Source organism: Pseudophryne corroboree, chromosome 5, assembly GCF_028390025.1.
Source record: "Pseudophryne corroboree isolate aPseCor3 chromosome 5, aPseCor3.hap2, whole genome shotgun sequence".
NCBI classification, from domain to species: Eukaryota; Metazoa; Chordata; class Amphibia; order Anura; family Myobatrachidae; genus Pseudophryne; species Pseudophryne corroboree.
Window position 1 is genome coordinate 786,130,840 of NC_086448.1, and position 12,876 is coordinate 786,143,715.

At 46.5% G+C, this 12,876-nt stretch overlaps 1 protein-coding gene across 1 annotated transcript in view; it reads left to right on the forward strand.

Moving 5' to 3' along the window:
* The first annotated feature begins 7,822 nt into the window (after positions 1-7,822).
* Positions 7,823-12,876, forward strand: part of FER1L6 (fer-1 like family member 6) — a 478,947-nt gene continuing 473,893 nt past the window's right edge. Inside the window, 1 exon segment of the mRNA XM_063924401.1 lies at positions 7,823-7,910. Coding sequence (XP_063780471.1) covers positions 7,855-7,910 — 56 coding nt within the window. The 5' untranslated portion in view covers positions 7,823-7,854.

Below are 12,876 nucleotides of genomic sequence, written 5' to 3' on the forward strand. Positions count from 1 at the left end.
GTGGTTCCTCAGCTGCTGCGTGCTGCCATTTACCCCAGGAAACTGCACCTTGCACCCTTACAGTGTTACAATATATATTCATCTTGTGGTTCAGTACTCACTATTGTAAATGCAGTTGCCTGGGTGCCCGTGCTGATAATGATGTATATAAGTGTGGCGTCCTTTCCTTAGATGCTCCCAACACCAGGTGAGAGATACTGCATGACACTCCAGGACTTCTTTAAATCAATAAACTTTTACCGCAATATATCAACGATTCTTGGTTACTAGAGACCCGTCATCAGGATCTGAGCAACAGAAACATTGATATATTGCAGTAAAATTTAATTGATTCAAAGAAGTCCTGGAGTGCCATGCAGTATCTCTTACCTGGTGCTGGGAGCATCTAGGGATGTCACACTTTGCCTATATATATATATATATATATAGGACTGTGAGCCTGGCACTCCTTTGAGGGTACAATGAATTCTTGCTGTGGTGCCCTCCATAGGTTAAAGCAATGGTCTCATATAGATGTGGAATTCAGTTGCACTCCACAGACTTGTATATAGTTAATACTCCATACTTTATTTAATTCATGGATTAATTATTAATATATTCAAGTCTGTGGAGTGCCACTGAATTCCACATCTCTCTCTCTTTCTATGGGGGTCATTCCGAGTTGTTCGCTCGCTAGCAGATTTTAGCAGCATTGCACACGCTAGGCGGCCGCCCTCTGTGAGTGTATCTTAGCTTAGCAGAATTGCGAATAGAAAATTCTTAGCAGTTTCTGAGTAGCTCGAGACTTACTCTGCCACTGCGATCAGCTCAGCCCATTTCGTTCCTGGTTTGACGTCACAAACACGCCCTGCGTTCGGCCAGCCACTCCCCCGTTTCTCCAGACACGCCCGCGTTTTATCCTGGCACGCCTGCGTTTTTCCGCACACTCCTAGAAAACAGCCAGTTTCCGCCCAGAAACACCCACTTCCTGTCAATCACACTCCGATCACTTCAACGATGGAAATTCTTCGGTCGGACGTGAGTAAATCTACTAAGTTTTGTGCTAAAATACTTAGCGCATGCGCACTGCGTACCATGCGCATTTTCGCCTTAATCGCTCCGTTGCTAAAATCGGCAACGAGCGAACAACTCGGAATGACCCCCTATATACATTTACTTATTCTGGTGCCCCCACAAGAAGTTCTCATATATTGCTGGGAGGTGCTGCACTTAGGATTCCTTCAATAATGACACACAGCAGCACCATTATATAATCAATATTTCAATCTGGTACTATAGATTGTCATCAGATATGGTATCCTGGTGACAATCTATACCAGATTGAAATATTGATTATATAATGGTGCTGCTGTGTGTCATTATTGAAGGGATCCTAAGTGCAGCACCTCCCAGCAATGTATACAATGAGACCCCCCGCACGCGCGCGCCCAATCACCGGCATTCGGCACGATGATGTGACCGTCACAAGGATGGGTAAGTGAGGCTGCCCAGGACCTACACTTACCCGCAGAGCCGGAGCACACAGCGACTGGCTGGTGGGATTTTCCCTCGGAACGCTGAGGGTGCGCATACTGCTACGAGCTCCTCCTCCTACGGTGACAGGCTCCAGGCTGCGAGTAGCTCCTCCAGTCCTCCTCCTGATCTGCGGGCTAGGACGAGGTGATGTGATGTGGAAACTGACCGGCTCCCCCTGCCACATGAACAAGTTGTACGGATCACTCAGTCCACCGCGTCCGCTGCAGTCTTAGCATCGCTGCAGAGGGGGGTCTCTGCTTGTCTATGGACCCCCTGAGAGCTGTCGGGCCCTAAGCTACAGGCTATGAAGCCTAGCGGTAAATCCGCCACTGCTAGGAGGCCGCTTCCGTGTCACTGACCCGAAAGCTCCTCGCAGAGAACGATCTTCAGGGTCAGGCAGCGGGAGACAGTGTGGAGGAGATGTGCCCCCTTGAGATCAGGAGCCCGGCGGCAGCTGACTCCACTGCCTCCCAGAGTTCCACCCCTGCCTATACTGAGGTCTGGAGGAGGGGCATAGAGGGAGGAGCCAGTTCACACTATGGAAAAGTATTAAAGTGCCCATGGCTCCTGCTGAACGTCTATACCCCCATGGTACTGAAGTGGACCCCAGCATCCTCTACGGACTAGGAGAAAAGGATTTACCGGTAGGTATTAAAATCCTGTCGTTTTTTTTTTTTTTTGGGGGGGGGGGAGGTGGGTTTGGCTGCCTATTTTGCTAGTCCTGGGCCCCACAATTTCTGATGGCAGCCCCGGCCTCACCTGTCATTCTCCGGTATACTCCAGAGTTTTAACTATAAAAATGATTGGGATAATACAAAGAAGATATCTATAACTGCCTAATCTGATCACACGTCACTGACCGATGCCTCTGATTGGGTAAGTATAATTATTGCCACTCTGTATATAAACTGTAGCCACAGACCAAAATAAAAATAATGTGAAAGATCCGGATAATAATGATTATTCAACTTTTTTCTTTTCATTATTAACTTGGCTAAAATGCAGGTTACGCTTTCCATTTAAAAAAAAAGCTTTATTGATCTTTTAGGACTCATTGGGGGGAATTCAAATGTTTGAAAAGTCGGTCGGGTGTCTGTCCATTAAATAGGAAAAAAAACAGACTCCCAACTGACTTTTCAAACATTTGAATCTCCCCCATTGAGTTAGGTAACTTTAATAATAAGGTGGGAGTATGACATTTTTATACATGTTCCTTCCTCTTTGTCTCCATGTTTGTGACCAGTTTGTAAAGATGTATACAATAGGTGCTTTATCTTAGTCAAACACCGCTGGTTCTATTTCTGTACTCACCAATGTAGTGTAGACAGGTTTAGGGTTGTGTTTGTTTTTAGTAACACCACTTGTGTCACTTTCTATTGCATTCACACACATTTTGTGTTTTCACTCATTTTCACTTATGTAGATGTGCAAAACTAATACCCCTTTTCCACCTACGAGCACAGGTCGCAGCCGGGAGCCTGACACGGGAGCTGCCCCCTGCTGCGACCCGTGCTCGGCCCGTTTCCCATCAGCAGTCACAACCGGGCATATGCCGGGTTGGTGACGCTTCTAGTGACGCGGCAGGGGCGGCGCAGGGAGATCACATGATCTCCCAGCGCCGCCCTTCCATACAGTGTAAACGAGAGCCGTGTCGCATCGACACGGCTTCCGTTTACACTACAACCCTACCCGGATCATTCCCATGTCCTACCCAGGTAGATAGCTGGGTAGGATTCACGGGTCACTTGATCCAGGTTTACCCTTTTCCACTTGCAAAAAACACGGGTAAATGCGCGTCCCCGTGCATTTACCCGTGTTTTTTGAGCTAGTGGAAAAGGGGTATGAGGCATTTTTGTTACATTCCGCATTGTAAATGTGATTGTGATGTGAAAATATGGCACTGTGGTAATCAAATGTTCCGCCAGAATTTATCAAAGTTCAAGTGTCAGGATAGAGCATTTCCCGACGAACAAGTACTCTGCCTCACAGTCCTCTGAATTCGTAGTTATCCGCATCTGGCATTTAAGCATAATTGCCAACACTCCCAGAAAGGCCGGGAGGCTCCCAAAAATCAGGTGGCAGGTCTCCCACATCCTGCTCCCCCGCCGCACTCACCGCCACCCGCGGCATCCCAACAAACAGGACAGGTGGGCGGGGTAATGAAGCGATTCATGGTAAATCGCGTGATCGTAGCCCCGTTTTACAATGCCGGTAATGTGGGCACTACGCCCCCGACCCGCCTCCTCCACACCCCCACTGAGGTGTAAACTTAGTTTATTTTTTGTTTTCCAATCTGATAAGAAAAATTGAATATCTAAATAGAATAATATAATAATAGTTAATACTACAAATAATAATACAAATAAATAATAATAATACAAATATACAACAAAGCAATAGTAAAATACACTGCAAGACCTGGATCAGTGATTTAGCGGGAAATAGTTATTTGACCGGCGGTCAGGACCGACATTCGGCATGCCGACTAGAAGGGACTATTACCGCTCGTGGGTGTCCACGACACCAATAGAGTGGGAATAGCAGCACTCGCCACCAAGCCCGCAAGGCGCTTGTTGTGCCCGCCCCTATAAAATGATAGGTAGAAGCTTACTGGCTGCTATTGGAATTTCTCCACCTGTCCTTTTTATAAGACTTGAGACATCTTCCCTTAAGAGAGGTTTCTGACCTGGCTATTAAACACTGTAAAACGAGTTCCATACACTACAATATCACTTCCATTATTCTTCAAATATCACTAAATTGGGCTAATAATAATAATAATAATAATAATGATTATGTGAAGATCAATAGGGCTATTATATGGCATGATGGAAAATACAATGTAAAGAATACTGCTATCAGTCTGTGGGGGTAATTCTGAGTTGATCGCAGTAGAATGTTTGTTAGCAATTGGGCAAAACCATGTGCGCTGCAGGGGAGGCAGATATAACACGTGCAGAGAGAGTTAGATTTGGGTGGGTTATTTTGTTTCTGTGCACGGTAAATACTGGCTGCTTTATTTTTACACTGCAATTTAGATTTCAGTTTGAATACACCCTATCCAAATCTAACTCTCTCTGCACATATTATATCTGCCCCCCCTGGAGGCACATGGTTTTGCCCAACTGCTAACAAATTTGCTGCTGCGATCAACTCAGAATTAGGCCCTGTGTGCGATCATCTGCCCAGTGCTTCACCATGAAGTCCTGTGGCCTATTAATTTGAAAGAGAGAGGCTGCAACTCATGTGGCCTAACTGCCAAGGGGTCTATTTACTAAGCCTTGGATGGAGATAAAGTGGACGGAGATTAGTACATCTTCCCTAAAGTACCAGCCAATCACCTCCTAACTGTTACAGGCTGTGCTTGAAAAATTACAGGAGCTGATTGGGTGGTACTTTGGGGGAGATGTGTCACGATCCGGGTAACTAGACGCCGTTTCCTACCTGTTAGGTGCCTCCTGAGATTGGCGCAGTGAGCCAGAGCCGGGCCATAGCTATGTTTATGGTTATTGCCTGCAGCGCTGGTTTCAGCGGCCTTCTCAGTATATGCACTTACGGCGCTCTCAGTTCCGTTGCGGCCGTCACTGCCGCGCCTGTGGTCTTCTGCTGGATGTGCGTCCTCTGTGTGCCCCGGCTGCCGCTTCCATCCCTATGGCCGCTGTACGGATCTGGGCGCGTGGAGTTCTGCTGCTGCAGCCTCCGCCGCCATTGTTGTTTTGCACATGGCTTCAGAGTACTTCTTTCCCCTTCAGTCTCCATCAATGGGCGCAGCCATTTTGGACTTGGATCACATGTCACTATTTTCACCTATCCTCAGTGCTGCTGGAGCCAGGTCATAATTGTCAACCAATCCCTGCTATCCAGCAGGTATAAATATCCTGTCCCAGCACCTAGAAGGTTGTCAGCGCTTCAGTTGTCTCTCCAGCGATTCCAGTGTGCAGTTCACTGTGGACTCTCCTGTGGACCTTCCCTGCGGTATAGCCTGACCCCCTGGTGCTTTCCCTCTACAGTGCAGTTCCAGCTCTCATGTGCTAAAGCTCTCTGGTGCTCCCTGCCTCCCTTGTTCCTGCACCCAGCGCTAGCAGAGTGCATCTCTCCGGCTTCCAGCAGCCACTCTCCAGCAGTTCTGTTTACCTCCCAACCAGTATTCACCCTTACTGTGGAATACAAATCCTGCGAACCCCAGTATCATTTACAGTTTACCTGCGAACCCCAGCTTCGCTCTCAGTTCACCTGCGAACCCCAGCTTCATTCTAGCTTCACCTGTGATTCCCAGCATCACCTTTAACCTCACCTGGGCTCCCAAGTATTTAAGAGCACTTTCACTCCAACTCCGGATTACTGGTCTCTACCAGTAGTGTTTCAGAGACTCACGTTTTCACTTATTGTTTGGTTGCTTATTCTTGACTTTTATGATGTAATAAAAACCCTCAAAGGCATCTCCTGTTGTCGTGGTCACGCCTTCGGGCATTTGGGTGCTACTGCTTAAAGCGCATGTCTAGGAGTCCTCTCTCACCTCCTATATTCCGGTACCCGTCAGCCCCTACAACTGAGGCTTCCAGCTACCGACACCAGCCCTCAGTTGTGACGAGATGTACTAAGCAGTAAATAGAGTGGAGCCATTGGAGAAGTTGCCATGGCAACAAATCAGTGTTGAGGTAACATTAATAAAGTGCATTCTATAAAATTATACGCAGAAGCTGGTTGCCATGGGCAACTTCTCCACTCTTTTCACTGCTCCACTCTTTTCATTGCTTCATGAATAGACCCCTAAGGGACCTAAACTTGTCTGTTTAGCCACAGAGTTTAGGCCTCTGTCTACTCGGTTTACACTCCAGCAGTCTTTCACCCACTCTGATTGTTTTAGAGTTCCTTTCACCTGTCGGAATTTAAGGATGCCCCCATTCTCTGCATAAGGGCACCCAAAGTCCTGCCCTGTCATACTCTCACCACCTGCACCCAAGTATTAAAACCACCTTTGCCAGAATATGTTTAAAATATAACCTACCTGGAATCAGGGCCATAACTACGTGTGTGCCAGTGGTGCCTGGCACACAGCGCAATCACCCAGGGGGCGCAACTGCCCGCATCCCTGCTCCAAGGGGAATTTAGTCAGCGGCATTATAATGAGTCAAACTGACTCATTACAAGCCGCCTGAGCGAGGAAAGAAGCAGCAGCTCCGGGGGCAGAGGAGAAGGAGGAGGAGGGAGGGGGACTCGGGAGCTGCAGCAGCGCATTGTAATTGGTGGCGGCGCCGCTGCAGATGTCCCTCTCCTTCCTCAAAGGCTGGCCGCTGCTGCTGTGAATGCTGGGATACGCTTCCCTCATCCCAGTATTCATAGCGGCGGTAGCCAGCCAATGTGGAAGGAGAGGGACAGCTGCAGTGGCGCCGCCACCAATTACAGTGCACTGCTGTGGCTCCCGAGTTCCCTTCCCTCCTCCTTCTCCCCTGCCTGGGATCTGCGACTGCCAGCAGCTGCACCGTGGAGCCTGACTGCCGAAGCCAGCGTAGAGACAGTAAGTTTCTATCTATTTTGTCTGTCTGTCTGTCTATCTATCTACTGTATATCTGTCTATTTATCCAGGGCTGTAACTAGGTGTCACACAATGCATATGCCTGTTATAATGTGTAAAAGGGGACTCTGTCCGCCGTAATGTGTAAATAGGGGACTCTGCTGTAATGCGTAAAAATGGGACTCTGCCGTAATATGCAAAAAGGGGACTCTGCCGTAATGTTTAAAAAGGGGACTCTGTCTGCCGTAATGTGTAAAAGGGGACTCTACCTGCCGTTATGTGTAAAAGGGGCTCTACCTGGTGCAGTAGCACTACAGTGCAGCGTAATTTGAATAATGGAGACTACTGTGCACCGTAGTATGAATTAGTATTATTTTGTGGCCACACCTCTTTCCCATGAAGCCATGCCCCTATATTTTTGCCTATTTTACATAAGGGGGGGAGGCGCCGATGCCGTTTCTTGCACAGAGCGCTAAAAAGTCTAGTTACGGCACTGCCTGGAGTCATCCTTTATGCAGAGTCCCCGTCGAGGGATGGGAGTAAAGAAGTATATGAAAGTCCATATGAAACATGGTGTGAAGCATAAAAGTGTTTGCATTTCTCGGCAGTCTCAGAAGTCGCAGTGTTTGGTTATAACGTAATCACCTTTCCATCTACAATTACTAGAATAGATTATGTCCTGGCAGCCTGGGAGAGGGGGAGACGAGGAATTGATGTGTTTAAACAACCACACCTTGTGCAGTCATACAAAATCTTACAGGCGGCCGTAAAACACACACAGGCAGGTGTAACACCGGGGACATGAGACTCTCTCACCACAGATAATGGACTTCTTGAGGAAGGAGAAGGGCAAAGAATTGGAGAAGGATCCTAAAACAAAGTAACGTACCCCTGTTTCAGTCTTATTCCTGCTGTAGTAAAGCCCTTGCATTTCACTGATGACCCAATGTAGCTGTATGTAGCATCTAGGCTGATGTTTAATCCAGTACTGTGGCAGCACAGTTGGTGTAATGGCTAGTATTACCGTGTCACACCACTGAGGTCATGGCTTTGAGTCCCACCATGGCCCTTACTGTGTGGCGTTTCCTCCGGGTATTCTGGTTTCCTCCCACAATCCAAAAATATACTGGTAGGTTAATTGGCTCCCAACAAATATTAACCCTAGCATGTAAGTCTGTATGTACATGGGCAGACTAGATGGGCCAAGTGGTTCTTATATACCATCAAATTCTATATTTCACATTTTACAGTTTCTATGCCTTAGAACTCGGCTTGGGGGACAGGGGACAGAGATGAGCGTGCATAGGTTCTGTGTGCAGGTTTGTTGCTATATTCATGTTTTTGGACTTCAGTTAAGCTCAAATATTTGTGGTTGGTCAGACCAAAGTGCGTATGATAGGAGCAGGGGCATCTTAAGAGAAGAGGAGGCCTGTGTGCAGTCTCCTTCTGGGTCCCCTTCAGCGTTGTTGACTCTGGGCACTAGGGTCACTAGGGGCCCCTAGCGCTGTCCCAGAGTCTAGAGCGCATGCTTAGGTCTCTGGGAAAATGACGCAGGCGCCATTTTCCCAGTGATTTTCCTACTGTGCAGAAAACGAGGCCACCGCACCATTTTCCCAGTGATTTCTGCAGCACTGCTGCTGATGCAGGACTCTGGAGGGTAAATGTGGAAAAAATTGAGTGTAGGGTGTGTGTTGTGGGCCCCCCTAGTCCCGGGGACCCATGTGTACCGCACACACTGCACTCATTATAAATATGCCAGTGGATAGGAGCTAAGACCTGTGAGTATCACGCAGGTAGCCGGATTATTGATCCCAGTTCCTGCAGTCACTTGCTACTGGGAAAACAGCAGCAGAACATTGTGCATCTGGTGAGACGAGTATATAACAGAGGTGCATGTTCAATTTACCGTCTCTCCGATAATTCTTACTGTACTTTAATAATCTCTTTAATCTACTGTCGTTACTGTCTATCTCTGATTTTTTTAATTGAAGCTAAGGGGTATATTTACTAAAGTTCGTTTTTTTCAAAGCCGACAATTCTAGAGGGCTTTGTGGTCTGGATTTAAAGGGGAAACATTAATACATATCCTGATTTTGCTTGTATTTTGATTGCCTTTTTAAATCCTGCCAGTAAAGACACCTGAGGATTGGTCACTGTCCTTCCTTTTCTTCTCTCTGGCTTCTCTGCGCTGACGGCGTTGCAATTCGCAACGCCGGGTTGGGAGCCAAGATCCAGAAGTCTCCAGGAACGGCCAGATGTGGCGTATCTGCCTTGCACCCTGGGCAGCAGCGATGGTGGCACTGTACTCAATATATAATGATCCTAATGTTTAGTTTTTGCTCAGTACACACTGATTGATTGAATTAATTAATTAATTAATTCATTAAGTAAGAAGGAAGATTAGGGACAGAGAATGGTTTACAATATGAAAAATATTCTTTTTATATATGATTAAGGGGGGTATTTCTCAAAAGCATTGAGACAAAGTGGAGAGTGATAAAGTACCAATCAATCAGCTCCTAACTGTCATAGAGGTTGTGTTTGTTAACATCCTCCTAAGGGACCATTCGGATGACTGTTCAATCACTTACCTATACATGGAATGTGCTGTATTCAAACCGTTGTTAATATGGTACAGTCATCGGACGCCCCATGGCTGCCCATCTCTACGGTTGAACCGGTAGAAACGAGCCTGAATATTGGCCCTCATTCCGAGTTGTTCGCTCGTAAGAATTTTTCGCAACAGAGCGATTAGTCGCAAACTGCGCATGCGCAATGTTCGCAGTGCGCCTGCGCCAAGTAAACTTGCTAAAAAGTTTGGTATTTTACTCACGGCCTAACAAAGAAATTTCATCGTTCTGGTGATCGGAGTGTGATTGACAGGAAGTGGGTGTTTCTGGGCGGAAACTGGCCGTTTTATGGGTGTGTGCGAAAAAACGCTTAAGTTTCTGGGAAAAACGCGGGAGTGTCTGAAGAAACGGGGGAGTGTCTGGGTGAACGCTGGGTGTGTTTGTGACGTCAAACCAGGAACGAAACTGACTGAACTGATCGCATTGGCAGAGTTAGTCTCGAGCTACTCAGAAACTGCAAAGAAATTTCTATTCGCAATTCTGCTAATCTTGCGTTCGCAACTCTGCTAAGCTAAGATTCACTCCCAGTAGGGGGCGGCTTAGCGTGTGCAATGCTACTAAAAGCAGCTTGCGAGTGAACAACTCGGAATGAGGGCCATTGTGTTTGCAAGAAAATGCAGCCTTAAGTATTTATGAGAAATTTGACCTGAACGCAAATTCTTGAAGTTGAGCGAGTGTACATGGGAACTACTGTAGGGAGTACATATTACATTTTTCTACACGCCACTAAGTTCATGTTTATGTCAAGCTTCCCAGCTGTCACGCAGAACCAATTCTTATCTTTCTTTGTTTGACACCCATTAAAATGTGAACACATACACCTGTTGTATTGCTCTGTCTAATGGGAATCCTGAGACCGTAAGGTGAAGTTAATATTTGCTAGACCAAGTATCCCTGAGGGAGGGAGCAGGGAACAAAGATGTAACATCTCTGCGTAATGCGTACTTCTGTAATACGAAGGTATCTGTTGTGAGGTATTCTGGGGAAATCGTTTTGTTAGCAGCGCATTTAGGTAAAAATTAGCATTAAACCATAACAAACGATCAGACATTTGCTGTTACTTTCTAACATGCGCTAAATAAAGTGACTTGCTGATTGGGGGTATTGGTCATTATGTCGACAGTCATTAGGTCGACCACTATTGGTTGACATGGAAAAAGGTCGATATGAGTTTTTCAAAATGTTGTTTGTTTGTTTTTTTACTTTTTCATACCTTACAACCTAATGACCGTAAGCCAGAGGTTCCCAAACTGTGAGCCGTGGCACCCTGGGGTGCCTCGGGACACTTGCAGGGGTGCCCTGGGTTGGTGGTCCAGGACCAATTCAAATTATTCATGGTCAATATAAGAGGCAAAACCAGTGCTGGTGGCTGCCAGTCATAAAATATGTGGCCAAACAGAAGCAAATCTTGTCCCTCACCACACAACTGACCCTAAGGATGACACATAAACGCGATCTACTTAATGTAACATTTCTTTCTAAATTTCTCAATAAGAAATTTTTGGCCTAGGGGTACCGTGAAAAAAAATCTGATATTCTAGGGCGCCATGATTCAAAAAAGGTTGGAAACCACTGCCGTAAGCCCTGAGGGGTTATGTTTTAGTGCAAAGTCTCATCGAAATCCACTGTTGGTAAACAACACTGTTGTTGCTTAAACTGCTCCCTGATTGGCTGCAGTTTATCCAGGTTGGCTCAACCCATGCCATGGCTCTGTGCCCACTCAAATTAATGGCTCTACGCCCACTCAGAGTACTGGCACTCACCCGTGCATGCATCCTGTTACCAGACCGCGCCAACCCCAGTGTATTAAGCCAGGAAATTCTATACTGTCACAATAAACACAATCAAAACTGTAAATACGGCGACTTGCAGCCAAGGCTCATCGGAGAATGCAGTATGTGTTAGGGAGAGGTGCTGGCTTCTTAGCATCTGTGAGGGAAAAAAAGTGTCAAAATATAAATTAATCAGCTTTATTTGTGGTAAAATGTAACAAGGGTTGTTAAGGATACTAACGAGTATTATTAGTCATTTAGATTTTATATGTAGCATTATTTTTTTACACTTGATAGGTGCATCACTGCTGACACAAAGACGGCAATTCAGTGGTTGCCACGTGCCATTCTGGTCCTGCATATCACGCCCATACACATTGCAGATTTTACCGTGTATGCCACACAGATGTGTAGGAAAACTTGCAATGTCAGGGGTACAGTACTTTAATTGCAGAGCTATAACTAGACATTTTGGTGCCCTGTGCCAGTAAGAGAATTGGTGCCCCCTCCCCCACCATATTTAAAATAGGGACAGTGCGTGTCAAAAATATAGGGGTGTGGCTTCATGTGAAAGGGGGCGTGGGCCCATAATTGTAACAATTCACATTACACAGCACAGTAGTACCCCTTATACACATTACACCACACAGTGGTGTTGCGCCTCAGTAGAGCCACTTATACATGTTACGCCACAGTAGAGCCCTTTATAAATGTTACGCCACAGAAAAGTCCCTTATACACATTATTCCATGGTAGTGGTCCATGCACACATTACACCACAGTAAAGTTGCGTATACAGATTACACTACAGTAGAGCCCCTTATACTCATTATGCCAGGTAGAGCCCTTTATACACACTATCCCATGTAGAGCCCCTTATACACAATGTCAGGCTGAGCCCCTAGTCCATATTATGCTAGGTAGAGCCCCTCCTCATCATTCCTCCTTCTCCTCAGTGCCAACCCGTTCACTCTACGAAGAAAACGAAAAAAAAAAAAAAAATCCTCATGTCGACCTTTAGACCTGTCGACCTAGCACATGTCGACCTAGAAACCCTGTCGACCTTCCATCCATGTCGACCTAGTGACTGTCGACCTACAGTGGTCGACCTAAACATTGTCGACCTAGATACTGTCGATTTGATGAACCACACCCCCTCATTGACCACATGTGGTCAAGTCCACTAATTATCCAGCAGCTGCACTAAACCACTAGGGAATTATAATGATGAGGCGGGCTGCACTATAGAGAGTGATGAACTGCTCATAGGCCGCATACAGAGCCAGCCCTAGGCATAGGCAGTATAGACAAATACCTAGGGGCAACTGGAAACGCCTCGGGGCATCTGGAAAAGCCTTGGGGCATCTGGGCAGGCTGAATACCTAAGCTCAGCTGTGCCAGCTCCAGTTTCAGAAGTCCCAGCTGACAGTGGCTGTCGTTTGAT